The 27,936-nt window shown below is 44.9% G+C and overlaps 1 protein-coding gene across 2 annotated transcripts in view; it reads left to right on the top strand.

Annotated features, from left to right (window-relative positions):
* The window catches only part of LOC100660398 (A-kinase anchor protein 8-like), an 81,945-nt gene that overhangs the window by 39,961 nt on the left and 14,048 nt on the right, over positions 1–27,936 (top strand). For both annotated transcript variants that reach the window (XM_064280871.1, XM_023552287.2), the window contains 6 exons: positions 1,020–1,107; positions 1,458–1,599; positions 1,948–2,041; positions 2,403–2,533; positions 2,847–2,942; positions 4,724–19,567. In XM_064280871.1, coding sequence (XP_064136941.1) covers positions 1,020–1,107; positions 1,458–1,599; positions 1,948–2,041; positions 2,403–2,533; positions 2,847–2,942; positions 4,724–5,239 — 1,067 coding nt within the window. In that variant the 3' untranslated portion in view covers positions 5,240–19,567. The remainder of the gene's footprint in view (positions 1–1,019; positions 1,108–1,457; positions 1,600–1,947; positions 2,042–2,402; positions 2,534–2,846; positions 2,943–4,723; positions 19,568–27,936) is intronic.

The raw sequence follows: 27,936 nt of genomic DNA, 5'->3' as shown, positions 1-27,936 counted from the left end.
GGGCTCTGCTCCCCTGAGTCTTCCCCAAGGGTCCCTGCTCAAGACTCTCCTTCTCTTGTTTCCAGGCTTAGCTGGCCCCCGAGGCCCCCCCGCCCCGTTCACTGCCTTGGCCAGGCCTGTGGCGAGGGGCCACACAGGGTGCTTAGCAGTGTACATGCTGGCGAGTGCTAAAGCAAAGGTGACGTGTCTGTTGCGCACAGGTCCTACTGCCTACGGGACGACCTTGCTCTTGACCTTGCTCTTAAGCAGCAGTCCTAGTTTCAGGCAGCGGTCTCTTGCCAAAAGCCCCCACGCCCTGTGAGAGGCTCCCGAGAGTGCACGCCGGTCGCCATCGTCGTGGGACAGGCTTGCGGCGGGCACAGGGGTAGGGGCCACAGTTCAGATGCTTCTTGGTCCTTTCCACAGAGTCCAGCCCCGGCCAGGCCCCCTGGATGCCCTGGGCATGGACGGGAGGACCTACCGGTCTTTTCCCACTCTTGTTTCCAGGAATGCTTCCTGCCAGTTCTGGGCAAGGCCCAGACTGGCAGTGTCTGTGCACGGAGGGTAGAGCTGGGCCAGCACGGACTCAGACCTGCTGAAGCCCTAGTTGAGAGCAAGGCCGGGAGGATGGCCGCCAGGCCCACCTGGAGGCAGCGGCGAGCTGCTTGCCTTTCTCTCGGCCGATGCTGCCGCCTCGTCAGGAGAGGGCTGCGTCACTCCCTCCTAAATGACGGTGGGCGGAGACCCACGACGGAGCCTTAGACTGAGAGCAGGACGGGGCAGGTCAGGGAGTGAGCAGGGGGCTGCGGGACAGGTGGGGCTGTGTCCCCTTGCCTGGCTGCGGGGGTGTGAGGTGACCCCCAGAAGCTCCTGAGGGTTCTCCTCCCAGGCCCACCCCTTTGGGAGCCTCTGCAGCCCCACGGTGTTGGGAGCGCCGAGCTGGCAGGGCGTGTGGAGGCCGAGTGGCGGCCCTACCCAGGCCCAGTGCCTAGCTCTTCTTTGGGCTCCACAGGTGTCTTGAAGGGACTTGTCTGTTGTAGGCGAGAAGGACGACGAGGATGAGGACGTAAAAAAGCGGAGGGAGAAGCAAAGGAGGAGAGATCGGATGCGAGACCGAGCAGCTGACAGGTGAGGGGGTTCCCAGTGCCTGTGGAGACAAAGTTGTGTGGAAGGCTTTGGGGCCTAATCCTGGGCTCCTGGATTCCTGAAGAACTCAGTAGGGACCCTGGGAGCCCCAATCACGTCTGAGAAGCGTCACCACTTTTGTTCTCTTAGTGGCCCTTTGCACCAAAGAGAGACCGATGACCATGTTGCTCTGTGGCTCATCCTGCTGAGACACCTGTGAGCTTCCTGCCTCATTCTCTGGCACTGTGGGAGCAATCAGCAGTCTCGACGAGAGGCCACTGTCCACTTCAGTCCCAGCCAGAGGAGATCGCTGCTGACTCCACCTTATCACACTATTCACCTTCCTCCTGCAGGATCCAGTTTGCCTGTTCTGTGTGCAAATTCCGCAGCTTTGAGGAGGAGGAGATCCAGAAGCACCTGCAGAGCAAGTTTCACAAGGAGACCCTGCGCTTCATCAGTACCAAGCTGCCTGACAGGACAGTTGAGTTCCTCCAGGTGAGCTGAGCTCAAGGCGCTTCTGTGGCCTCAGGTTCCTTTGGGTGTGTGGGGGTGGGAGGGCATGAGGCCTGCAATTGACCAGTCTCTTTTCCTGAAAAAAAACCAGCTGCACAGGCCCCCACAGGTGTGTGGGGGGCGGGGACGGTACGAGGCCTGCACATGGTCAGGGACACTTTCTCCAGAAGCAGCAGCTACGTGCTGCACAGGCCTCCCTGTGTCAGAGTGAACCAGACCAGGTCTCCAACCACCTTGGGCCCCACCAACTCTGTCCTCCCCGCTCCACTGGGGCGGGCGCCCCCTCTGGTGCAATTGGGGATTCAACGTGGCATTCTCCCATCTCTCCAGGAATACATTGTGAACAGGAACAAGAAGATAGAGAAACGACGTCAGGAGATGATGGAGAAGGAGAGCACGAAACCAAAACCAGATCCTTTCAAAGGTGAGTGAGTTGTCCTGGGTAAGACCGGCGCACTGTCCCGGCAGGCTCGGGCACGGGTGGCTCATACACCTGAGTGGATGAGCGGCAGTGGGAAGACAGCCAGAATTACCAGACGCGCAGGGCATAGCGCTGCAGGTCACTTGGCACTTGATTAAAGAGAAAGAATAGAACACTTGAACCATGACAGTCTTGGCGTAAGGGCTGTTTTGATCTCATGTACCTGTCCTGGTCCACATTAACCGAGTCAATAAAGAGGGCCATGGGAGTTATGAGGGTTCTAGCTGGTGAGGAGGAGGAGGAGGAGGAGGAAGGCTTCATGCGGTGCTGTCCTGTCTCCCCAACGCCTTGTGTCTGCTGGCAGGGATTGGCCAGGAGCACTTCTTCAAGCGGATCGAGGCTGCCCACTGCCTGGCCTGTGACATGCTCATCCCTGCTCAGCACCAGTTGCTGCAGCGACACCTCCATTCCCCAGACCACAACCACAACCGCCGAGTGAGTGCCAGCCCATGTGGGATAGGGAGTTTCTGGAACCTTCTGGGACAGTCAGGGTGAATGCTCCATCTCTCTTTATTGGTTGATTGTGAGAAAAATACCAATTCCCGAACTGTTAAACTGAGGAAATGTGTTCCTTAAAGTTGGTTAAATGCAGTGGCTGGAACACTGCTGGTGTATGTGTCTTGTGAACCCCAAGTGGCCTTAGCCACCTTTGCAGATGGTTGACCTGAGGACAGTGGGGTATAGCACAGCCAGTTGGTCCTCTGCCCTCAGTGCCACTTGAAAAACCCACATTTGATTCTCTTTGCAGTTGGCTGCTGAGCAGTTCAAGAAAACAAGTCTCCATGTGGCCAAGAGCGTTTTGAACAACCGACATATAGTGAAGATGCTAGAAAAATACCTCAAGGTTTGTGTTTGGGAGGCTAGTGCCCAGGAAAGGCTTTTGTGATGGGGTGAGCTCTACACAGACAGGATTGTGCCCACTTCCCTGAGTCTTGTGAGGCATCTAGGGCCTGGAGCGGTGACAGCTAGAGCTTGCCTGGGGAATCTGGGCACATTTCGGGACACCTCTGGATGGGACGTCCCAGGGATGTGGTGCCACACGACACACCTGTGTTCTGCATTTCGCCACGGGAAATGTTGGGCAGACAGTGGAGAGATGGTAGATGCTAATTGTCCAGGACAGAAGCTAAAAGTAGAGCTCGCTGGAGCCAGCAGGCGATGAGATAGAAACACAAAGGGAAGGAGGAGCCAACGGGTCTCAACAGCAGAGTGATCAAAGGTCCTAAAGAGGCTCTGTGGACAGAAGTGAAGTCAGACAAGCCAGCTCTCCTGGGGAGGCCCATTTTGCTAGATGCTCATCCTCTGTGACTTTACTACCTGGAGCTGGTGGCTAAGCTCCAGCCCAGAGCCCAGCTTCGGGACCTGTTTTTCCTTCTCTCAGTTAATAAATGCTTTGATATTGGTAATTCATTCTATCTGTCCAGACTTATTGGGGTCCCGTGTGTGTCGGGGTAGAATGGTGCTCCGTAGGGTTTTCAGTGGCTGAGTTTTCAGAATTACCACCAGGTCTTTCTTTTGAGGTGCCTGTGGATAGACTCGAGCTTCCAACCGTTTGGTTACCAGTTGAGTGCATGAACCATCTGCACCTCCTAGGGACTCCGTTAAACTATCTCTATCAGAGTTTTTTTTTTTTCACCATAAAGGTAAAATACTGATGGAATCATAGTTCTTAAAATGGAGCCAAATATAACCAACTTTAAAAACTATGATTCATTCATGTTTTACCTTTGAGTTTTAAAAGAAAACTAAAATCTTCTGGGGTCAGGTGTTTACTTTTGCTTCTAAATTGGGTATTTTGCTTTTGTCATTTTGAACAGTCCAGCTTCTATATATGTGTGTGTGTGTGTGTGTGTGTATAGTTGAGAGTATACACAGCAGGACATATACCACCTCAGCAATTTCTGTGTGTACAGTTCAGTGACGCTGATTACATTCTTTGAGCTGTGCACCCATTCTTACCTTTTCTGAGTTGTTCTCCCCCACTAAGATGAACTCACTGCTCCCTAAGGTTCCCACCTTATGAGTTGTTGTCGTTTTGATCCTGCATAGATAGATCAAGGCAAACATTCTTTATAAACAATGTATTTTAAAACACATTTCCTAATCTGGTGGTGATAATAGTTTATTTTCTGAACTGGAGAGTTTTACTAAGTGCTAATGAGTTTGGGTTTCAAGCCTGGCTCCCACATGTAACAGCCTTGTGGCCTCCATAAAGTTGCTAGCCCTTGAACCTCAGTCCATTGCCTGGGAACCAGGGACAGCCGTCATGCATGTGGGGCTGGAATCTAAGATCACCTGAAATTCCACTTATGGAGTATCTAAAGTTGGATTAAGAAATCCTAGGTCTTCTTGCACTTTTTCTCAAGGTTATGTGCTTGAATAAAAAGTGCAAGATAGTTCTGGGGAAGCTTTTCCAAATGAGATGTCTTCTCTGGGTCTGCAGGTTCTGGGGTTATAGGGTTAATGCAGCTGGTATAGCTTAAACACCTGTTTCTCTGGTGACTCTGCCCTTCATTGAAATGCAGCCCCCCAGCAGCCAGGCCTCTTTCCTGCACCCCAGTATCCTGTGCCCTCTGTTGGACACTTTCACCGGCAGTGACCTTGTGTTCCCTCTTCTTTGGCCAGGGGGAGGACCCTTTCACCAATGAAGCCGTTGACCCAGAAGCTGAAGGGGAGGACAATTTAGGAGGTGAGGAAAAGGAGGAGACACCTGAGGAGGTAGCTGCGGAAGTCCTAGCCGAGGTGATCACGGCAGCAGTGAGGGCTGTGGACGAGGGCAGAGCCCCAGCTCCAGAGAGCAGTGAGGTGCCAGCTGCAGTGGAAGGCCTCTTGGACACAGCTGAGGCCAGTGGAGGCCCCCTCACTGAACAGCTGTTGGCCGATGGGACCTCCTGTGGAATGACCGAGGAGAAGGGGAACCCCAATGCGGAGGCTGGGAGCGGAGACATGGAGGCCAGAGATGGGGCTACAGAGGGCACGAATGGAGCTGCGGAGGCCCTTGCAGCAGAAGCCCCGGCAGCAGAAGCATCTGCAGCAGAGGCAGAAAGCACTGCAACAGGCCTTGCTCCTGGCCAAGATACCACGGAAGGCGAAGTGGAACAGGCTGATGGAGAGTCCAGAGATGTCCTTCCCACAGAATGATCTTGTGCCCCGGTGAAGGGACTTCTGTGTTGTGCATTGCACCTCCTTCTCTGGCTTGTAAGCAGTACTGGAGTGTGTGTGACTGGAATATGCTGTAAACTTACTTTGGTAAAGAGACCCTGCCTTTTCCTGCCGGAGAGCACACCCCTTGGGCTGACCCATAGCAGCACTGCTGGTGTTCTGTTCTGGAAGGGTAGAGGTGGCAGGGGTCCTACATTCCCACAGGAGCCTTGGCAGCTCCCCCATGGCAGTCGGGTGATAGATCTTGGTGGTCCTTGGCCACTGCCTGAATGCCATCTCTCCCCTCCTTTATTTTTCTTTTTTTAAGTTTTGTCTGGGAGCAGCTCCACACTGGAAATGTATCTTATAAAGGAATTTTTTTTTTTTTTTTTTTTTTTAATTTTAACAGGATGCTTTGGCTTCAGTGTTTAACTTCTGCTGTGTGGCGCACCATCTGGAGCAGGGTCTTCTTGGCCTGGGATGTCATCTGTCAGAGCAGTGAGCCTAAGGCTCAGTGGGTCTCACAGACCTTTCCCAGTTGCCCTGAGGAAGGCATAACCCATATTGAACTAGCTTTGGTTAGGGCGGGGTTTCCTAGTTGGCAGGCCTAGGTGAATACCTTCACGATTTTTACTTTACCCGTGTTCCACTGCTGCACTCTTGGTTTTTTGAGGTTTTTTTCTTTAAATTGATTACTCCCACTCGAAAGTACTTTAAATAGAAAGCTCGGTGGCACTACTATACATGGAAAGCCAATATAAATTGCCCTAGATAGATGTGATTTGTAAGCAGTGAACATACTGAAGTTAAAATGCTCTGTTATCTAAACACTTTTCTTTGGGAGGTTTCTGAGTCAGAGAGAGGGAGGCTGGCGGGTGTGAAAGGGAAGCACAGAGCGGCTGTATTTGCATTGAACCAGAAGAATGGGAAGATCCTGCCTGTGTGTACTTCCCTGCAAACGTTTCACCAGCGGTACACCTCACGTTTTGGGAAACGTCAGTGGGAAATGATGAGAAAAAAGGCGGCAGCACGGCAAAAGACCTGATGAGCATCTACTGTGTACCAGGTGCTAATTTGTGATGCAGTGTTTGAGACAGGGAGCCTCCTCAAGAGACGCAAGATAAATATATATGAAAACGTCAACCTTAGCTATATCTGACACCTGAAGTAAAACTTCTAGCTAGATAAGCAAGAAAATGGTGCTTCTGAATGATTTCTGCTCTTAATTCCTTAATGCTGCATGGATGGACTTTATGGGTTGAACATGCTGTCTGAAGCTTGTTCTTCAAAGACAAAAATTTTGATGGCATCAAACATCAGTAGGATGAAAGGGTGAGATGGGACTATTTTCTGTGCTTTGGGGTTTTTTGTTTTGGTATAAAATAAAGGCCTGGCATTAAATTTAAATTTTAATGAGATACTTTCCCACGTGTGTAAAACTACGTGACCCTCTTTCACTCCCCAGGATGTGGAATAACCACTGCGTTGCACAAATGGGATGCCCTTATATTTTCGGAAACAACAGGAATAAATGACACACTTCCTTGGTTGAAGGGGACGAGAGCCCTGGTGGCACAGTGGTTAAGCACTTGGCTGCTACCCAAAAGGTTGGCAGTTTGAACCCACCACCTGCTATGCAGGAGAAAAATGTGGCAGTTGGCTTCCCTAAACATTTACGGTTTTGGGAACCCTATGGAGTGGTTCTAGTGTGTGCTATGGAGTAGCTGTAAGTCTGAATTTAATCGACGTGGCAGTGGATTTGGTTTTTCGATTGTTGATAGGTGCCATCGAGTCGGTTCCAGTCCTGAACCATCCTCAAAATTGCTGTTATGCTTGAGCCCATTGTTGCAGCCATTGTACCAATCTATCGTTGAGGATCTTTGTCTTTTTTGCCGACTTTCCACTTTACCAAGCATGATGCCTCTCCAGGGACTGATACTTATAACGTGTCCAAGGTAGGTGAGATGAAGTCTCACCACCCTTGCTTATAAGGAGCATTCTGGTTGTACTTTTTCCAAGACAGATTTGTTCGTTCTTCTGGCAGTCCATCTTCAGTATTCCCCAAAACCATAGTTCAAAGGTGCTAGTTCTTTTTCGGTCTTACTCATTGTCCAGCTTTTGCATGTATATGAGTTAACTGAAAACACCATGGCTTAGATCAGACACTTGTTAGTCTTCAAGGTAACATCTTTGCCTTTCAACACTTAAAGGAGGTTTTTTTCGCACAGATTTGCCCAATGCAATACATCATTTGATTTCCTGACTGCTGCTTCCATGGGTTTTGGTTGTGGATCCAAGTAAAATGAAATCCATGATAGCTTTAATCTTTTCTCTATTTATGATGATGTTGCTTATTGGTTGAGTTGTGAGAATTTTTGTTTCCCTTATGTTGAGGTGTAATTTGTACTGAAGGCTGTAGTCTTTGGTCTTTGAACCCTCTTCACTGTCAGCAAACAGGGTTGTGTCATCTGCATGACAGGTTGTAACTGAGTCTTCCTTCAGCTTCTTGAATTATTTGCTGAGCACACAGGTTGAATATGTATGGTGAAAGATAGAACCGTGACACCTTCCTAACTTTAAGCCATGCAGTATCGCCTTGTTCTGATTGAATGACTGCCTCTTGATCAAAGTAGAGGTCCCCCGTGAGCATAATTAACTGTCCTGGAATTCCCATTTTTTGCAATGTTATACATAGTTTATTACGATCCACACAATCGAATGCCTTTGCATGGTCAATACAGGTAAACATCTTTATGGTATTCTCTGTTTTAGCCAGAATCCATCTGACATCAGCAATGATATCCTTGGTTCCACGTCTTCTGAATCTGGCTTCAATTTCTGGCGGTTCCCTGTCAATGTACTACTGTAGCCACTTTTGAATAATCTTTAGCAGAATTTTCCTTGCGTGGGATGTTATTGATATCGTTGCATAATTTGCACATTGGGTTGGATCACCTTTCTTGGGACTAGGCATAGATGTGGATCTTTCCCAGTTGGTTGGCCAGGTAGCTGTCTTCCAAATTTCTTGGCATAGAGGAGTGAGCACTTCAGTGCTGCATCTCTTTGTTGAAACATCTCAATTGATATTCCACCAATTCCTGGAGCCTTGTTTTTCTCCAGTGCCTTCAGAGCAGCTTGGACTTCTTCCTTCAGTATCAGAGGTTCCTGAGCATATGCTGCCTCCTGAAATGGTTGAATGTCGACCAGTTCTTTTTGGTACAGTGAACTCTATGTATTCCTTCCATCTTCTTTTGATGCTTCCTGCATTGTTTAATATTTTTCCCGTAGAATCCTTCAGTATTGCAGCTTGAAGCTTGAATTTTTTCTCCAGTGCTTTCAGCTTGAGAAACGCCCAGAGTGTTTTTCCCTTTTGGTTTTCTATCTCCAGTTCTTTGCACATGTCATTATAATACTTTAACAGATCAATATTAGTTCCCATTTTGGTTATTTAAGGGGTGGGAACTAATTTTGATCAGTTATTTCCTGTTAGCAGAGCAGAGAGGGGTGGTACAGTTTGTGCTTGACTTTTACCCTAAAAGTTGGCAGTTTGAACCCACCTAGTGGCACCACAGAAGAAAGGCCTGGTGATTTGCTTCTGTGCAGATTACAGCCAAGGAAACCCAATGGAGCAGTTCTACTCTGTAACACACAGTCATCATCAGAATGGCAGAGGGGTTGGTTTGTCTCTGAGCGACAAGTGGCCATGAACTTTCCATAAAGTACCTTTTATTTAAAAACAGGCTTAAAGAAATTGGCAATCCCCACTATTCCTAACCAAAAAATCCCAGGAACAGCTGCCTAATTTCATCTTCAGGTAATCATTTTGTGAACCTGTGTGACTTCATTGGACTTTATGAAATCAGTACAGTTGCTAAAGGGGAAACAAAGTAACGGCAAAGTGGTTGTTAAAGTACACATCATCAGTATTACTGAACCCTCTCTAACAGGATTTTGAAGAGACCCCTAAGGGAGTAATATTCTCTGCCTGATAAAAGTAGTTGCTTACCAGCAGTGGTTGGGTAGGCACAGCAGAGTTCTAGAAGACCCTTTTGGCATTTTCTTAGAGCCTCTGGAGGGTGTGGATGTGGCTGCCCTGTTAAAACACTGAAAAATACTGAGCCACCCCTTTCATACAAAAACATTGAGGCCTAAATGACTCATTGGTTTTCCTCAATCACATTCATACTCTATATAAAAAAACGCAGGACCACTTGCTATCAAGTCGATTCCAACTCACGCCAACCCTATCTTTGTCAACAGAGTAGAAATGTTCTCCATGGGTGTCTTAGTTGTCTAGTGCTGCTGTAACAGAAATACAAGGGGCGGGGGGTGGGTGGCTTCAACAAACAAATTTATTTTCTCAGGGTTTGTTGTTGTTAGGTGCTGTCAAGTTGGTTCTGACTCATAGTGACCCCGTGTACAACAGAATGAAACACTGCCCGGTCCTGCACCATCTACACAGTTGTGTTTGAGCCCATCGTTGCAGCCACCATGTCAATCCATCTCATTGAGGGTCCTCCTTTTTTTCTCTGGCCCTCTATTTACCAAGCATGATGTCTGTCTCCAGGGACTGATTCTTCCTGATAACATGTCCAAAGTATGTGAGATGTAGTCTCGCCATCCTTGCTTCTAAGGAGCATTCTGGTTCCATTTCTTCTAAGACAGATTTGTTCGTCCTTCTGGCAGTGCTTGGTACATTTCTTCTTCACCAGCACCACGATTCAAAGGCGTCAATTCTTTGGTCTTCCTTATTCGTTGTCCCGCTTTCGCATGCATAGGAGGCAATTGAAAACACCATGACTTGGGTCACGCGCACCTTAGTGTTCAAGGTGACGTCTTTGCTTTTCAACACTTTGAAGAGGTCTTTTACAGCAGATGTGCCCGGTGTAATTAGTCTTTGATTGCTGGACTGCTAATTCCGTGGGTGTTTACTGTGGATCCAAGTAAAATGAAATCCTTGGCAACTTTGAACTTTTTTCCATTTATCATGATGTTGCTTTTTGGTCCAGTTGTGAGGATTTTTGTTTTCTCTGTGTGGAGGTGCAATCCATACTGAAGGCTGTGGTCTTTGATCTTCATCAGTAAGTGCTTCAAGTCCCCTTCACTTGGAGCAAGCAAGGCTGTGTCATCTGCATATCCATCACAGGTTGTTAATGAGCCTTCCTCCAGTCTTGATACCCTGTTCTTCATAGAGTCCAGGTTCTTGAATTATTTGCTCAGCGTACAGACTGAAGAGGTATCGTGAAAGGATACAACCCTGACCCATACCTTTTCTGAGTTTAAACTGTGTGGTACCTGCTTGTTCTGTTCAAACAGTTGCGTTTTGATGTATGTATAGGTTCCTCATGAGCACAATTAAGTGTTCTGGAATTTCTATTCTCTCTAATGTTATCCGTAATTTATTATGATCCACACAGTCGAATGCCTTTGCGTAGTCAATAAAACACAGGTAAACATCTTTCTGGTGTTCTCTGCTTTCAGCCAGGATCCATACATAACGACATCAGCAATGATATCCCTGATTGCATGCCCTCTTCTGAATCTGGCTTCAATTTCTGGCAGTTCCCTGTTGATACACTGCTGTAACCACTTTTGAATGATCTTCAGCAGAATTTTACTTCCTTGTGATATTAATGATACTGTTTGATAATTTCTGTATTTGGTTGGATCACCTTTCTTGGGTATAGGCATAAATATAGATTTCTTCCAGTTGGTTGGCCAGGCAGCTGTCTTCCAAATTCCTTGGCATAGATGAGTGAGTGCTTCCAATACTGCATCCATTTGTTGAAACATCTCAACTGATATTCTGTCAGTTCCTGGAGCCTTGTTTTTCTCCAGTGCCTTCAGTGCAGCTCGGACTTCTTCTTCCACTACCATCAGTTCTTAATCATATGCTACCTCCTGAAATGGCTGAATGTCAGCGGGTTCTTTTTGGCATAGTGACTCTGTTCTCACAGTTTAGGAGGCTAGAAATTGGAATTCAGGGAGCCAGCTATAGCGGAAGGCTCTCTCTTTTGGCTCTGGGGAAAGTCTTCTTTCCTTGGTGATCTTCACGTGGTTTCACATCCCTTCCCCCAGCTCTGCTTCTCTCAATTGCTCTTTTAATCTCATTTATCTCAAAAGAGATTAAGACATGGCCTACACTAATACTGTCTCATGAACACAAGAAAGAAAAGAAAGTGCATTCCCAGGTGGGATTATATTCACAGGTATAGGGTTTAGCATTTACAACACATATTTTAGGGGGACACAGTTTAATCCCTAACAGTAGGGTTTTCAATGGCTGTTTTTTCTGTTGCTTGCTGACAAGCTTCTGGGTGGACTTGAACCTTCAACCAATCAAATGCATTAACTTTTTGCACCCCCCGACGACTCCTCTCAAAAGTCTAGGTACTGCCTCTCAAAACACAATCTTCTGAGTGCGCACTTTATATAGACAGGAAATGAGATGAACTTCTGTGTGGGGGACAATATGGTGGGATGGGCGTTACTTCAGCCCTGAGGTTCTTGTGGTGGCATCTGCACTGCCCTGGAATCCAAGAATGAGAAGCAGGATAGGTGATGGGGTCTATTTGTGGTTACCAGGTGTGCTGTGGCCCTGGGTGTCACTTTAAGTGAATTTCTAGCATGAGGACAACATTTGCCCTTAATGGAGTTGTTTATCAGGATTAAGAGCTTAGATTTCATGCATTTGACATTATTAGAAAAATGGTTCACTAAGCTCAGTATTATACAATAAAGTGATACCCTTGGTAGGAGGCCCTGGGTGGTGCAAACAGTGAAGATGCTCAGCTGCTAACCAAAAGGTTGGAGGTTTGAGTCTACCCAGGAGGTGCCTTGGAAGAAAGGCCTGGCAATCAACTACCAAAAAATCAGCCATTGAAAACCCTATGTAGCAAAAGTCTACCCTGACACACATGGGGTCGACTGAACAGCAACTGGTCCACCCTCCTTGGCGATCTTTCTCCTGACTGAATTTCATTGGGTTTATGCAGAAGGCTGCTATTCATAAAGTTTTCACTGGCTGGTTTTTTTCAGGTCCTTCCTAGTCTTAGTCCAGAATCTCAGCTGAAATCTGTCTACCATGGGTGACCCTGCTGGTATTTGAATACTGGCCACATAGCTTCCAGCATCAAAGCAACATGCAAGCCCCCACAGCATGACAAACTGACAGACACGTGGGGAATAAGGAAGACTGAAGAAGAATTGATGCCTTTGAATTATGGTATTGAATATACCATGGGCTGCCAGAAAGACGAACAAATCTTTCTTGGAAGAAGCACAAGGAGAACGCTCCTTTAAAAGCAAGGATGGTGACACTTCATCTAATGTACTTGGGACACGTTATCAGAAGGGATCAGTCCCTGGAGAAGGACATAATGCTTGATAAAGTAGAGGGTCAACAAAAAAGACAAAGACCCTCGATGAGATGGATCGACCCAGTGGCTGCAACAATGGGCTCAAGCGTAACAAGGATTGTGAGGATGGCGCAGGCCAGGCAGTGTTGCCTTGTGTTGTACACAGATAGGGTCGCTCTGAGTCGGAACCAACTTGACAGCTCCTAACAACAACAGCGTATGGAAGACTGTTTACCTAGGTTCCTGCAAACACTGAAAATCCAGCCATCCATTTCCACTGGATTGCTAAAGGGGAAACAAAGTAATGGCAAAGCTGTCGATAAAGTGCACATCGTCAGTATTACTAAATCCTCTCCAACTAGGGTTTGGGGAGACCCTGAGGGAGTAATTTTCTCTGCCTGACAAAAGTCCTTGCTCACCATCAGTGGTTAGGTCAGCACCGCAGAGTTATAAAGTTTTTTTTTTTTTTTTTTTTAGCATTTCTGTAAATCACATCAAATACATCACACCTTTTGGGGTCAAATTTAGGAGTCACAGGTCAAAAATTTGGGCATTTTATGACTGTGGGGCCCAGGCTTTGTGGGGGGACAAGTTGTGCAGTAACCTGCTTGTAGCTACCAACTTGGGGCAGATCTTCTTCCTGTCCTATGGGAAACACTTGGGGCTCTTGGGTTCTCACATACTTACAAAATGACTCAGGAATACTCTTCATCAGAGGAGACACACAGTTCAGAAATACTTTGCAGATCTCCCTTATTTGCTTCCAGAGAATTTTCTCCTGAAAGCGCTAAGTACTTAGTGTGCTGCTTAGCAAGAACCCCCAGAGGCTGGTGCCTAATTTCTGGGTAATGGGAGTATGAAGATGAGAAATCTGCCGCGATAGTCCCCACAAGGAAAAACAGCCTCCAGACGTAAGTCCATGACTCCTTCCCACTGGAGGACAATGAGACTGACAGTACTGATTGTATCAAATGGACCAAGACCACAGCACTTCTTCCCAGTGTTTGAGATGTACTTTGTCAACTAAAAAATGGAAAAAAGAGAAAGCCAAGGGAATGTTCTGAAAGAATTTGCCTTTATTCATCAACCCCACTAAAGCTGAGATACGTCCTCACCAGGGAAATGGGGTGCTTTGTCCCAGGATGTGTGTGTTGTTGTTAGGTGCCGTTGAGTCAGTTCTGACTTGTAGTGACCCTGTGTACCACAGAACAAAACACTGCCTGGTACTGCAGCATCACAACTGTTGCTTTGTTTGAGCCAATTGTTGCAGCCACTGTGTCAATCCATCTCGAGGGTCTTCCTCTGTTTTGCTGACCCTTTACTTTACCAAGCATGATGTTGCTTTCCAGGGACTGGTCCCTCCTGATAACATGTCCAAAGTATGTGAGACATAATCTCACCATCCTCGCTTCTAAGGAGCATTCTGGCTGTACTTCTTCCAAGACAGATGTTCCTTCTTCTGGCAGCCCATGGTATATTCAGAATTCTTCACTTTCACCATAATTCAAATGCATCAGTTCTTCTTCGGACTTCCTTATTTGTTGTCCACTTTCACATGCGTATGAGGTTACTGAAAATACCATGGCTTGGGTCAGGTGCATCTTAGTCCTCAAGGTGATATCTTTGCTTTTTAACACTTTGAAGAGGTCTTTTGCAGCAGATGTGCCCAATGCAATACATTGTTTCATTTCTTGATTCTTGCTTCCGTGGACGTTGATTGTAGATCCAAGGAAAATGAAATCCTTGACAACTTCAATATTTTCTCCACTTATCCTGCTGCTGCTTATTGGTCTAGTTGTGAAGATTTTTGTTTTTTTCGTACTGAGATGCAATCAGTACTGAAGGCTGTGGTCTTTGATCTTCATCGGTAAGCGCTTCAAGTCCTCTTCACTTTCAGCAAACAAGGTTGTGTCATCTGCATAACGCAGGTTTTTCACCAATTCTGATGCTGCGTTCTTCATATAGACAAGTTTCTCAGATTATTTGCTCGACATACAGATTGAATAAATATGGTGAAAAGATACCACCCTGACGAACACTTATAATGAAATGTGCAAAGACCTGAAGTTAGAAAGCCAAAAGGGAAGAACACTCTTAGCATTTCTAAAGCTGAAAGAACTGAAGAAAAAATTCAAGCCTCAAGTTGCAATACTGAAGGATTCTGTGGGCAAAATGTTGAACAATGCAGGGAGTATCAAAAGATGATGGAAGGAATAAACAAGAGTCAGTGTACCAAAATAAATTGGTCAATATTTGTGTCTCATATGAATGTTAACCAAAAGGTGACCATGGCAGAGGAGGATTTTAATAATCGTGGGTAAGATGATGCGTTCTGTGGAAACCAGTCATCCTCTTCCCCCAGCCACTCCCATCGTTGGCCAATGAGCTCATGAATAAAGTGGCCATGGTAGAAGGGACGGAAGTTATGCACGGGCTCAGCAACATGGACTTCCACTAACAAAGGCTGACTTGGCTACAGCCACTGCTGAGTGCCCGATCTGCCAGCAGCAGAGACCTACACTGAGTCCCCGATATGGCATCATTCCTCGAGGTGATCAGCCAGCAATCTGGTGGCAGATTGATTACATTGGACCACTTCTTTCACAAAAAGGGCAGCATTTTGTTCTTACTGGAATGGACATGTACTCTGGATACAGATTTGCCTTACCTACATGCAATGCTTCTGCCAAAACTACTATTCTGGGACTTACAGAATGCCTTATCCACCATCATGGTATTGCACACAGCATCGCCTTTGATCAAGGGACTCACTTCACAGCAAATGAAGTGCAGCAATGGGCACATGCTCATGGAATTCACTGGTCTTGCCATGTTCCCCATCATCCTGAAGCAGCTGGCTTGACAGAATGATGGAATGGCCTTCTAAAGATACAATCAGGGTGCCAGCTAGGTGGCAGTACCTTGCAGGGCTGGGGCAATGTTCTCCAGGAAGCTGTATGTGCTTTAAACCAGCATCCAATAAATGGGGCTATTTCTCCCATAGCCAGGATTCATGGTCCAGGAATCAAGGGGTGAAAATGGGAGTGGCACCACTCACTATTACCCCTAGTGACCCACTTCCAAAATTTTTGCTTCCTGTCACTGCGACCCTCTGCTTTTCGAGTCTAGAGGTCTTTCTTAGTTCCAAAGGGAGGAATGTTCCTACCTGGAGATACATCCCTGATTCCATCTAATTGGAAGTTAAGAATGCCACTTGGCCACTTTGGGCTACTTATACCTCTGGATTAACAGGCAAAGAAGAGAGTTACCATACTGGCTGATCTGACTGATCCTGATTACCAAGAGGAAATCAGATTGATATTACATAATGAAGGTAAATAAAAGTATGTCTGACATAAAAGACCTGTACAAAGAAAACTATAAGACACTACTGCAACAAACCAAGAGACCTACAGAAGTGGATAGGAAGACTGAACATTTTGTAAAAATGTCTATTCTACCCAAAGCGATCTATAGATACAATCCAATCCTGATCCAAATACCAGTGACATTTTTTAATGAGTTGGAGAAACAAATCACCAACTTCATACAGAGGGAAAGAGGATCTGGATAAGTAAAGGATTACTGAAAAAAACGAACAAAGTAGGAGCCCTCACACTACCTGATTTTAGAACCTATTAGACCACCACAGTAGTCAAAACAGTGTGATAGTGGTACAACAACAGATACACAGACCAATGGAACAGAATTGAGAATCCAGACATAAATCCATCCACCCATGAGCAACTGATATTTGACAAAGGCCCAAAGTCTGTTAAATGCAGGGCAAAGACGGTCTCTTTAACAAATGGTGCTGGCATAACTGGGTATCCCTCTGCAAAAAAATGAAACAAGACCCATACCTCACACCATGCACAAAAACCAACTCAAAATGGATCAAAGACCTAAATATAAAATCTAAAATGATAAAGATCATTGAAGAAAAAATAGGGACAATGCTAGGAGCCCTAATACATGACATAAACAGTATACAAAATATTACTAACAATGCACAGACACTAGAAGAGAAAGTAGATAACTGGGAGCTCCTAAAAGTCAAACACCTATGCCCATCCAAATACTTCACCAAAAGAGTGAAAAGGTTACCTACAGATTGGTAAAAAGTTTTTAGCTATGACATTTTCAGTCAGTGTCTGACCTCTAAAATCTACATGATAGCTGCAAAAACTCAATAACAAAAAGACAAATAACCCAATTAAAAAATGAGCAAAGGATATGAACAGGCACCTCACCAAAGAAGACATCCAGGCTGCTAACAGATACATTAGCTATCAGAGAAATGCAAATCAATGAGATTCCATCTCACTCCAGCAAGGCTGGCATTAATCCAAAAAACACAAAATAATAAACATTGGAGAGGTTGTGGAGACACTGGAACACTTAGACACTGCTGGCGGAAATGTAAAATGGTACAGCCACTCTGGAAATGACTTTGGCGCTTCCTTAAAAGCTAGAAACAGAACCCTAAATATACCCTAAAGAAGTAAGAGCCTTCACATGAACAGAGATATGCACACCCATGTTCACTGCAGCACTGTTTACAATAGCAAAAAAGATGGAAGAAACTGAAGTGCTCATCAACGGATGAATGGATAAATAATGGTATATTCGCACAATGGAATACTACACAATGATTAAGAACAATGATGAATCTGTGAAACATTTCATAACATGGAGGAATCTGGAAGGCATTATGCTGAGTGAAGTTAGTCAATTGCAAAAGGATAAATATTGTATGAGACCACTATTATAAGAACTCTAGATGAAGTTTAAACATAGAAGAAAATATTCTTTGATGGTTACTAGGGCAGGGAGCGGGGGAGAGGGATATTCACTAGATAGTAGACAAAAACTTTTTAGGTGAAGGGAAGGGCAACATATAACACAGGGATAGTCAGTACAACTGGACTAAACCAAAAGCAGTTTCCTGAATACAATCAAATACTTTGAAGGCCAGAGTAGCAGGGATGGGGCTTTGGGGACCATGGTTTCAGGTGACATCTAGGTAAATGGGCATAACAAAATGTATTAAGAAAATGTTCTGCATTCCACTTTGGTGAGAGGCGTCTGAGGTCTTAAACACTAGCAAGTGGCCATCTAAGATGCATAAACTGGTCTCAGCCCACCTGGAGCAAAGGAGAATGAAGAACACCAAAGATAAAGTAAATATGAGCCCAAGAGACAGAAAGGGCCACATAAACCAGAGACTCCATCCGCCTGAGACCAGAAGAACTAGATGGTGCCCTGCTACCATAGATCACTGCCCTGACAGGGAACACAACAGAGAATCCCTGATGGAGCAGGAGAGCAGTCAGTGGGATGCAGATCTTAAATTCCCATAAAAAGACTAGGCTTAATGGTCTGAGACAGAAGAGACCCTGACGGTCATGGTCCCCAGACCCTTTGATAGTCCAAGATTGGAACCATTCCCGAAACCAACTCTACAGACAGGGATTGGCCTGGACTATAAGACAGACGGTGATGCTGGTAAGGAGTGAACTTCGTGGCTCAAGTCGACATGGGAGACTGTGGGCGACTCCTGTCTGGTGAAGAGATGAGAAGGAAGAGGCGGACAGGAGCTGGTTGAATGGACATGGGGAATCCAGGGTGCAGAGGAGGAACGTGTTGTCTCATTAAGGGGAGAGCAGCTGGGAGTGCACGGCGGGGTGTGTATGGCTTTTTGTATGGGAGACTGACTTGATTTGTAATCTTTCACCTAAAGCACACACACACACACACACAAAGTATATCTGAAATGTGCGAGAATTCTTAGGGCATCTTTTAGTACCACCATGCCCTCTGATTAAAGTCAATGGAAAACTATAGCCACCCAATCCTGACATGATTACTAATGGCCCTGACGCTTCAGGAATGAAACCAGGCAAAGAACCATGACCAGCTGAGGATTTTGCTAAGGGCAAATGGAATATGGAATGGGTGGTGGAAGAAGGTAATTCTAAATACCAGTTATGACCAGCTGCAGAAATGAGGACTGTATTTGTTATGAGTATTTCTGCCTTGTACGTGTGCATCAAATATTTTCATTTTCTTCACTTATAAGATGTAAACAGGGCTAGTGCATTTTTGGTTGTGTGTTTGTGTTACCATGTTAGGTGCAAGTAAAGACTTTATAATTGTCTTTATTCAGTGATTAGGTATGGTTTAAGGAGATATGTACAGGTGCCAAGTTGGCAAAGGGTAGAATGTGATGGTATCGTTGTGTGTCAGCTTGGCTGGGACATGAATCTCAGTGGTTAGGCACTTATAGTTTGGCAGTTGTATAATGATGTGATCACTTCATGATGGGATCTGCTGTGAGTAGCCAATCAGTTGAAAAGGAGTTTCCTTGTGGCTGTGGCCTGCATCCAATATAACTGGACTTTCTGGTAAGGCTCGTGGGCTTTTGTTCACACTGGATCCTGCAACTAGCTCCTGTTTGTCTGACCTCTGGGTCTTGGGACTTGAGCTAACAGCTTACCTGCAGTCTTCCCTGCCAATCTTTGGATTCATCAGTCTTCACAGCCTGTGAGCCAGAGCCCGGCTGTCTGACATAGTGATCTTGGATTCACCAGCCCCTGTAGCTATGTGAATCGGGAGAAGCCTCCTGTCTGACCCACGTTCTAGCCCCTATAACCGCATGAGCCATTTCCTTAGTATAAATCTCTCTATATATACTTATTAAGGAAACCGTGGTGGCATAGTGGTTAACAGCTATGGCTGCTATCCAAAAAGTCAGCAGTTCAAATCCACCAGGCGCTTCTTGGAAACTCTATCGTACAGTCCTGTCCTATAGGGTTGCTATGAGTTGGAATCAACTTGATGGCAATGAGTTTTGGTTTTATATATATTTACATGCTTTATTGGTTTTGTTTCTCTAGAGAACCCAGCCTAAGATATTGCTCATGAGGTACAATGGCTGGGAATCGAACCCAGGTCTCCCACATGGAAGGTGAGAATTCTACCGCTAAACTGCAACACCTCCTCCAAAAGTTAGTGGCTTAACGTAACATTTTTTTAATATAATTTTTATTGTGCTTTAAGTGAAAGTTTACAAATCAAGTCAGTCTCTCACATAAAAATATTATATACACCTTGCTACATACTCCCAATTACTCTCCCCCTAATGAGACAGCCCGCTGTCTCCCTCCACTCTCTCCTTTCGTGTCCATTTCATCAGCTTCGAACCCCCTCTACCCTCTCATCTACCCTCCAGGCAGGAGATGCCAACATAGTCTCAAGTGTCCACCTGATCCAAGAAGCTCACTCCTCACCAGCATCTCTCTCCAACCCGTTGTCCAGCCCAGTCCATGTCTGAAGAGTTGGCTTTGGGAATGGTTCCTGTCCCGGGCCAACAGAAGGTCTGGGGCCATGACCACCGGGGTCCTTCTAGTCTCAGTCAGACCATTAAGTCTGGTCTTATGAGAATTTGGGGTCTGCATCCCACTGCTCTCCTGCTCCCTCAGGGGTTCTCTGTTGTGTTCCCTGTCAGGGCAGTCATCGGTTGTAGCCGGGCACCATCTAGTTCTTCTGGTCCCAGGATGATGTAGTCTCTGGTTCATGTGGCCCTTTCTGTCTCTTGGGCTTGTAATTACCTTGTGTCCTTGGTGTTCTTCATTCTCCTTTGATCCAGGTGGGTTGGGACCAATTGATGCATCTTAGATGGCTGCTTGCTAGCAAACATAACACACATTTATTATCTCAGAGTTTATGTGGGTCAGTAGTCTGGGTGCAGCTTAGCCTGGTCCTTAGCTGGGATGACAAGGCTGCAGTCTCATCTAAAGGTTCAAATGGGAAGGGATCTGCTCCCAAGATGTCTCATGTGGTTCTTGGCAGAATCATGTCCCCCACAGCTGTTGCAAAGAGGGCTTCAGCCAGAAGCACCCTCACCTCCTTGCCATGTGGACCCAATCCTACACAGTAGCTTACTTCATTGAAGTGCAAGCTGAGAAGGCAATCCATAGTCTGACAAGATGGAAGTCATAGTCTTTCTAGTTGTTAGAAGGAAGTCCCTAGGCCCAGCCCATACTTGCTGCAGGTAATTATTTATTAATTATAAATTAATTATATATATATATTTGTTTTTGTTAGTTACCACTGAGTTGGCTCTCATGGCAACTGTCTTCATCATCTAGTGCTGCTATAACAGAAAAGCCACCAGGGGACGGCTTTAACAAAGAGAAGTTTATTTTCTCACAGTCCAGTAGGCTAGAAGTCTGAATTCAGGGCACTGGCTCCAGGGGGAGGTTTTTTCTCTCTGTCGGCTCTGGAGCAAGGTCCTTGTGATGCATGTTTTCCCTTGGTCTGGGAGCATCTCAGCACAGGAACCTCAGGTCCAAAGGACACGCTCTGCTCTCAGTACTGCTTTCTTGGTGGTATGAGGTCCCCATGTCTCTCTGCTGGCTTCTTTTATATCTCAAAACAGACTGGCTTCAGACACTATCTAATCTTGTAGATGTCAATATAACTGTCAGTAATCCATCTCATTACATCATAGTGATAGGATTTACAACACATAGGAAAATCACATCAGAGGACAAAATGGTAGATAATCACACAATCCTGGGAACCCTGACCTAGCCAAGTTGACAGATATTTTGGGAGGACATAATTCAATCCATGACAGCAACCCCATGTACAACAAACAGTCCTGCACCATTCTCATGATCCCTGGCATGCCTGAGTCCATTACTGTCTTCCAACATTGGGGGGCTCATCTTCCACCACTGGTACTGGACACTGTTCTGTTGTGATCCATAGGGTTTTCATTGGCTAATTCAGAAAAAGATCACCACACTTTTCTTTCTAGTCTAGCTTAGTCTGGAAGCTCTGCTGAAAACCTGTCAACCATGGCTGACCCTGCTGGTATTTGAAATACTGGTGGCATAGATCCCAGCATCACAGCAACATGCAAGCCACCAATGTATGACATGATGACAGACGGGTGGTGGTTTGTAATTTTGCTTCCTTAAAAAATTCAGTTCACTTTTGTTTGTATTGGGAGTCTACATAAAAATGGATCAAACCATGTATACTATCTGCCTTGTGGCTTTGCCTACACATTGAGTTTGTAAAAATCATACCTGTTATATGTGGCTGGGGTTTGTTCACTTTCATTACATTTCAATTCACCTGTCAGACTTTTCATGGGCATCTGGAGTATTTCCAGCATGGGCTATTACGAACAGTGCTTTTCTGAACCTCTTAAGTGTGTATCCTGGTACTTACATGCAACAGTTTTGTGGGATTGGAATTGCTGGGCCACAGGATACAGAGGGGTGCAGCAGTGGTTCAGTAGTAGAATGCTCGCCGTCCGAGTGGGAGACCTGAGGTTGGTTGGCTCCTGGCCAACACACCTCATGCACAGCCAGCACCTGTCTGTCGTTGGAGGCTTGGGCTTTGCTAGGATGAACAGGTTTCAGCGGAGCTTCCAGACTAAGATGGACTAGGAAGAAAGGCCTGGAGATCTAGTCCCGAAAATCAGTCCATGAAACCCCATGGATCACAATGGTTTGATCCATAACTGATCACAGGGATGGTACAGGACGGTGCATTTTGTTCCACAGTTTATGGGGCCGCCATGAGCCGGGTGCTGACTTGACAACAGCTAACAAGTTTTATGGTTACAGAGAGCTTTCAACTTCACCAGAGAAGACCAAACTGTTTTCTAAAGTGGCTGAACCAACTGACCAGCGTTGTAGGAGACCTCCCACTATTATTCCTTCTTTGACTCCCAGACTCCTTCCCACTGAACACTGTTATCCAATGTGCAACATTTCTACTTTCTTCCCATTTTGAAGCTTTTAAAATCACTTTTTCTTATGGACTGAATTGTGCCCCCCCCCCGAAAAAAAAAACTAGGTTGAAGTCCCAACCCTTGGTACATGTGAACATGCCTTGTTTAGATACAGGATGTATGAAGATGTTATCAGTTAACATGAGGTCATACTGGAATACTATCAGTTGCCACAGAGTCAATTCCAACTCGTGGTGACCCCAAGTGTGTCAGAGTAGAACTGTGCAACACAGGGCTTTCAAAGGTTGATTTTCTCAGAAGCAGATCACCAGGTCTTTATTCTGAGGTGCCACTGGGTGGACTCAAACCACCAACCTTTTGGGTCCTTTTTAGGAAGAGGACAGAGAAACAGAGGAAAGAGGTCATGTGACGATAAATTTATGCGGTAGCTGCAAGCCAAGGAATGCCTGGGACTACCACAGCCAGGAGAAACAAGGATCTTCCCCTAGAGCCTACAGAAAACATGGTCCTGCAGACACCCTGAATTTGGACTACCAACCTCCAGAACTGAGACAATAAATTTGTTTGTATATGCCCCCAACCTATGATACTTTGTTACCACAGCCCTAGGAAACTAAGTTCCCTTTTTTATTGCAATTGTAGCCTATACAATAGCCCTTCCAACAATCTAATTCAAGTGTGACCGAGTGAATGGGGTTTGTTAAGCACTTCTAAACTAAGCAAAAACACAGCAAGAAAACAAATTAATGAAGTAGCAGAGACTAAAATGACCCTCAAGGCCATCTTGCACCTGACTCTGGCTGACAGAACTGTAGTGCTTTTACTGAGAAGCACAGCTCTGTTCTTGATGAGTGAAAAAGTAGCAAGGGGAACAGCTTCTGTGCAACAGTAAAGAATTTTTTGTTCCACTAGACTTAGGAGTCTAGAGCAGGAAATCAGCAAACTACTCTTGTCCGGCCCACCATCTGTTTTTGAACGGGAATGGTTTTTACATTTTTAAATGATTGAGGGGGAAAAAAAAAAGGAATGCTTTCAGCTCAGAGGAGACCTAGGTGCAGCTTTCTTCGGTTGTGTTGCATTTGGGTTCATCCAATACCAGGCACCCCCGGCAGCCATGCTGCCCAAATTCAAACCCAACTTGTGCATCTGAGGTGCACTGGTGGGGAAGTCGGTGCCACATTTGCCCTGGCCCTCAAGATCAGCAGCCTGGGTCCAGCTCCAAAAACGTTGGTGATGACACTGCCAAGGCCAGCAGTGACTGGAAGAGTCTAAGGATTATGGTGAAGCTGACCATTCGGAACAGACAGCCCAGACTGATAGGGTACCTTCTGCGTCTTTGCTGACCATCAAAGCCCTCAGGGACCCACCCAGAGACAGGAAGAAGCAGGAAAATATTAAGCACAGTGGAAATAATCACTTTTCATGACATTATCAATGTTGCCTGACAGATGCAGCACCCATCTTCAGAAAATTCTGTAACAATTGAAGAGATCACAGGGACTGCCCAAGGAGTCCCTGGATGGCATAATGGTTAAGCGCTCAGCTGCTAACTGAAAGGTTGGCGGTTTGAACTCACCCAGAGGCTCCACAGGAGAAAGACCTGGTGATCTGCTCCCATAAAGATTACAGCCTAGAAAACCCTATGGGGCAGATCTACTCTGTCACATGGGATCGGTATGAGTTGGAATTGACTCCACGGCATCTAACAACAATGTGGTCTGTCCGGTCTGTGGGCTGCCATGTTGATGGCCACCACCCTCATGACATCATAGATGCCATTAACAATGGTGTGGTGGAATGCCCAGCTAAGAACTATAAAAGAAAATATTCCAATAATGGATCGTTTGATTAAAAAATATAGTCACTCATGGAATTGATATAAAATTCAAATTTTAGTGCCCATAAATAAAGTTTTATTGGAACACAGCCATGCCCATTCATTTACATATTGCCTGAGGGCTGCTTTTGCTCTATAGTGGCAGAGTTAGAGACCCTAAGGGCCACAAAGCCTTAAATATTTACTATCTGGCTTACAGAAAAAGTTTGCGCATCCCTGGGCTAGAGAAAAGATGCAGGCAGTCTCTACAGATTCGGGAGATCTGGGTTCGAAACTCTGTGTACACGGACACCATTCACTGTCTCTAGAACTATAAATTCTAGGGTGCAACTTCGTGGGCAAGTTCCCATTGTAGAGTGAGCAAGGATTCATGCTACAATCAAGTAGCTTCTCCAAAGCCGATATATAAATTTACCCTTGTTTTTTAAGAAAACACTGTATAATTTTCCACTACTTTTATTTTTTAAACCTGGAAAATACTGGTGAGAGCTGAGGGAAAAAGGAAAATGTATAAGAATGTTCATTGTAATACGATTATTATGAAGGAAACACTAAAAATGAACTAAATGTACACATTAGAATAATCCTATGAGGCAGCTCTACTTGGTCCTACAAATGTCACTGAGTCGGAATCGACTCGATCGTTTTTTTTTTTTAATTGTGCTTTAAGTGAAAGTTTACAAATCAAGTTGGACTCTCATGCAAAAATTTATAAACACCTTGCTATATACTCCTAATTGTTCTCCTCCTAATAAGACAGCACACTCCTTCCCTCCTTTCTCTTTTCATGTCCATTCGGCCAGCTTTTGACCCCCTCTACACGATGGTACTGGGCTTATTTTTTTACCCTCTTACCTCCCCTTCAGACAGGAGATGCCAACATAGTCTCATGTGCCTATTTGATCCAAGAAGCTCATTCTTAACCTGTATCATTTCCTTTACCATAGTTCAGTCCAATCCCTATCTAGAGAGTTGGCTTTGGGAATGGTTCCTGTCTTGGGCTAATAGAAGGCCTGGGGACCTGGGGTCTGCATTCCACTGCTCTCCTGCTCCCTCACGGGTTCTCTGTTGTGTTCCCTCTAAGGGTAGTCCTCGGCTGTAGCTGGCCAACACCTAGTTCTTCTGGTCTCAGGCTAATGTAGTCTCTGCTTTATGTGGCCCTTTCTGCCTCTGGGGCTCATACAAACCTTGTGTCTTTGGTGTTCTTCATCCTCCTTTGCTCCAGGTGGGTTGAGACCAATTGATGCATCTTAGATGACTGCTTGGTAGCATTAAAGATGCCAGACGCCACTCTCCAAAGTGGGATGCAGAATGTTTTCTTAATAGATTTTATTATGCCAATTGACTTAGATGTCCCCTGAAACCATGGTCCCCAAACCCTGCCCTTGCTACGCTGGCCTTCAAAGTGTTCAGTTTATTCAGGAAACTTCTTTGCTTTTGGTTTAGCCCAGGTGTGCTGACCTCACTTGTATTGTGTGTAGTCTTTCCCTTCACCTAAAATAGTTCTTATCTACTATCTAATTAGTGAATACCCTCTCCTTCCCTCCCTCCCTCCCCCCTCTCGTGACCATCAAAGAATATTCTCTTCTCTGTTTAAACTATTTCTTGAGTTCTTATAATAGTGGACTTATACCATATTTGTCGTTTTGCAACTAATTTCACTCAGCATAATGCCTTCCAGATTCCTCCATGTTATGAATGTTTCAGATTCATCACTGTTCTTTATTGATGCGTAGTATTCCATTGTGTGAATATACCATTATTTATTTATCCATTCATCCGTTGATGGGCACCTTGGTTGCTTCCAACTTTTTGCTATTGTAAACAGCACTGCAATGAACATGGGTGTGCATATATCTGTTCCTGTAAAGGCTCTTATTTCTCTAGGATATATTCCAAGGAGTGGGATTGCTGGATTGTATGGTAGTTCTATTTCTAGCTTTTGACAAATCATTTCCAAAGTGGTTGTACCATTTTACATTCCCACCAGCAGTGTATAAGTGTTCCAGTCTCTCCACAACCTCTCCAACATTTATTATTTTGTGTTTTTTGGATTAATGCCAGCCTTCTTGGAGATGGAATCTTATTGTAGTTTTGATTTGCATTTCTCTAATGGCTAATGATCGTGAGCATTTCCTCATGGATCTGTTAGCTACCTGAATGTCTTCTTTAGTTAAGTGTCTGTTCATATCCTTTGCCCATTTTTTAATTGGGTTATTTGTCTTTTTGTGGTTGAGTTTTTGCAGTATTATGTAGATTTTAGACATCAAATGCTGATCAGAAATGTCATATCTAAAAACTATTTTCCAGGTTGTAGGTGATCTTTTTTACTCTTTTGGTGAAGTCTTTGGATGAGCATAGGTGCTTGATTTGTAGAAGCCTGCAATTGTCTGGTTTCTCTTCTGCATTGTTAGTAATGTTTTGTATACTGTTTATGCCATGTATTAGGGCTCCTAGCGTTCCCTATTTTTCCTTCCATAATCTTTATCGTTTTAGATTTTATATTTAGATCTTTCATCCATTTCGAGTTTGTTTTTGTGCATGGTGTGAGGTATGGTCTTGTTTCATTTTTTTTTTGCAGATGGATATCCAGGTATACCAGCACCATGTGTTAAAAAGACTGTCTTTTCCCCATTTAACTGAATTTGAGCCTTTGTCAAATATCAGCCGCTCATATGTGGATGGATTTATGTCTGGATTCTCAATTCTGTTCCAGTGGTCTATGTATCTGTTGTACCAGTACCAGGCTGTTTTAAATACTGTGGTGGTACAATAGGTTCTAAAATCAGGTAGAGTGAGGCCTCCCACTTTGTTCTTCTTTTTCAGTAATGCTTTACTTCTCCTCTTTCCCTTTCATATGAAGTTGGTGATTTGTTTCTCCATCTCATTAAAAAATGTCGGTGGAATTTGGATCGGAATTGAATTGTATCTATGGAGTCCTTTTGGTAGAATGGACATTTTTACAATGTTAAGTCTTCCTATCCAGGATCAAGGTATGTTTTTCCACTTGTGTAGGTCTCTTTTGGTTTCTTGCAATAGTCTCTTGTAGTTTTCTATGTATAGGTCTTTTACATCTCTGGTTAAGATTTATTCCTAAGTATTTTATCTTCCTGGAGGCTACTGTAAATGGTATTGATTTGGTGATTTCCTCTGCATTGGTGTAGAGGAATGCAACTGATTTTTGTATGTTTATCTTGTATCCTGATTCCCAGCTGAACTCTTTTATTAGTTTCGGTAGTTTTTCTGAGGATTCTTTAGGGTTTTGTGTGTATACGACCATGTTATCTGGAAATAGAGATACTTTTACTTCTTCCTTACCAATCTGGATGCGCTTTATTTCTTTATGTAACCTAATTGCCCTAGCTAGGACCTCCGGCACAATGTTGAATAAGAGTAGTGATAAAGGGCATCCTTGTCTGGTTCCTGATCTGAAGGGGAATGCTTTCAAACTCTCTCCATTTAGGATGATGTTGGCTATTGGCTTTGTATAAATGCCCTTTATTATGTTGAGGAATTTTCCTTCTATTCCTACTTTGCTGAGAGTGTTTATCATGAATGGGTGTTGGACTCTGTCAAATGCCTTTTCCGCATCAATTGATAAAATCATGTGGTTCTTGTCTTTTGTTTCATTTATATGATGGATTACATTGTTTTTCTAGTGTTGAACCAACCCTGCATACCTGGTATGAATCGCACTTGGTCATGGTGAATTATTTTTTTTGATATG

This window comes from Loxodonta africana, chromosome 3 (assembly GCF_030014295.1).
Source record: "Loxodonta africana isolate mLoxAfr1 chromosome 3, mLoxAfr1.hap2, whole genome shotgun sequence".
In the NCBI taxonomy this organism is placed as follows: Eukaryota; Metazoa; Chordata; class Mammalia; order Proboscidea; family Elephantidae; genus Loxodonta; species Loxodonta africana.
Note: the sequence above shows the minus strand (reverse complement) of the source record. Positions and strands in the feature narration are given on the sequence as shown.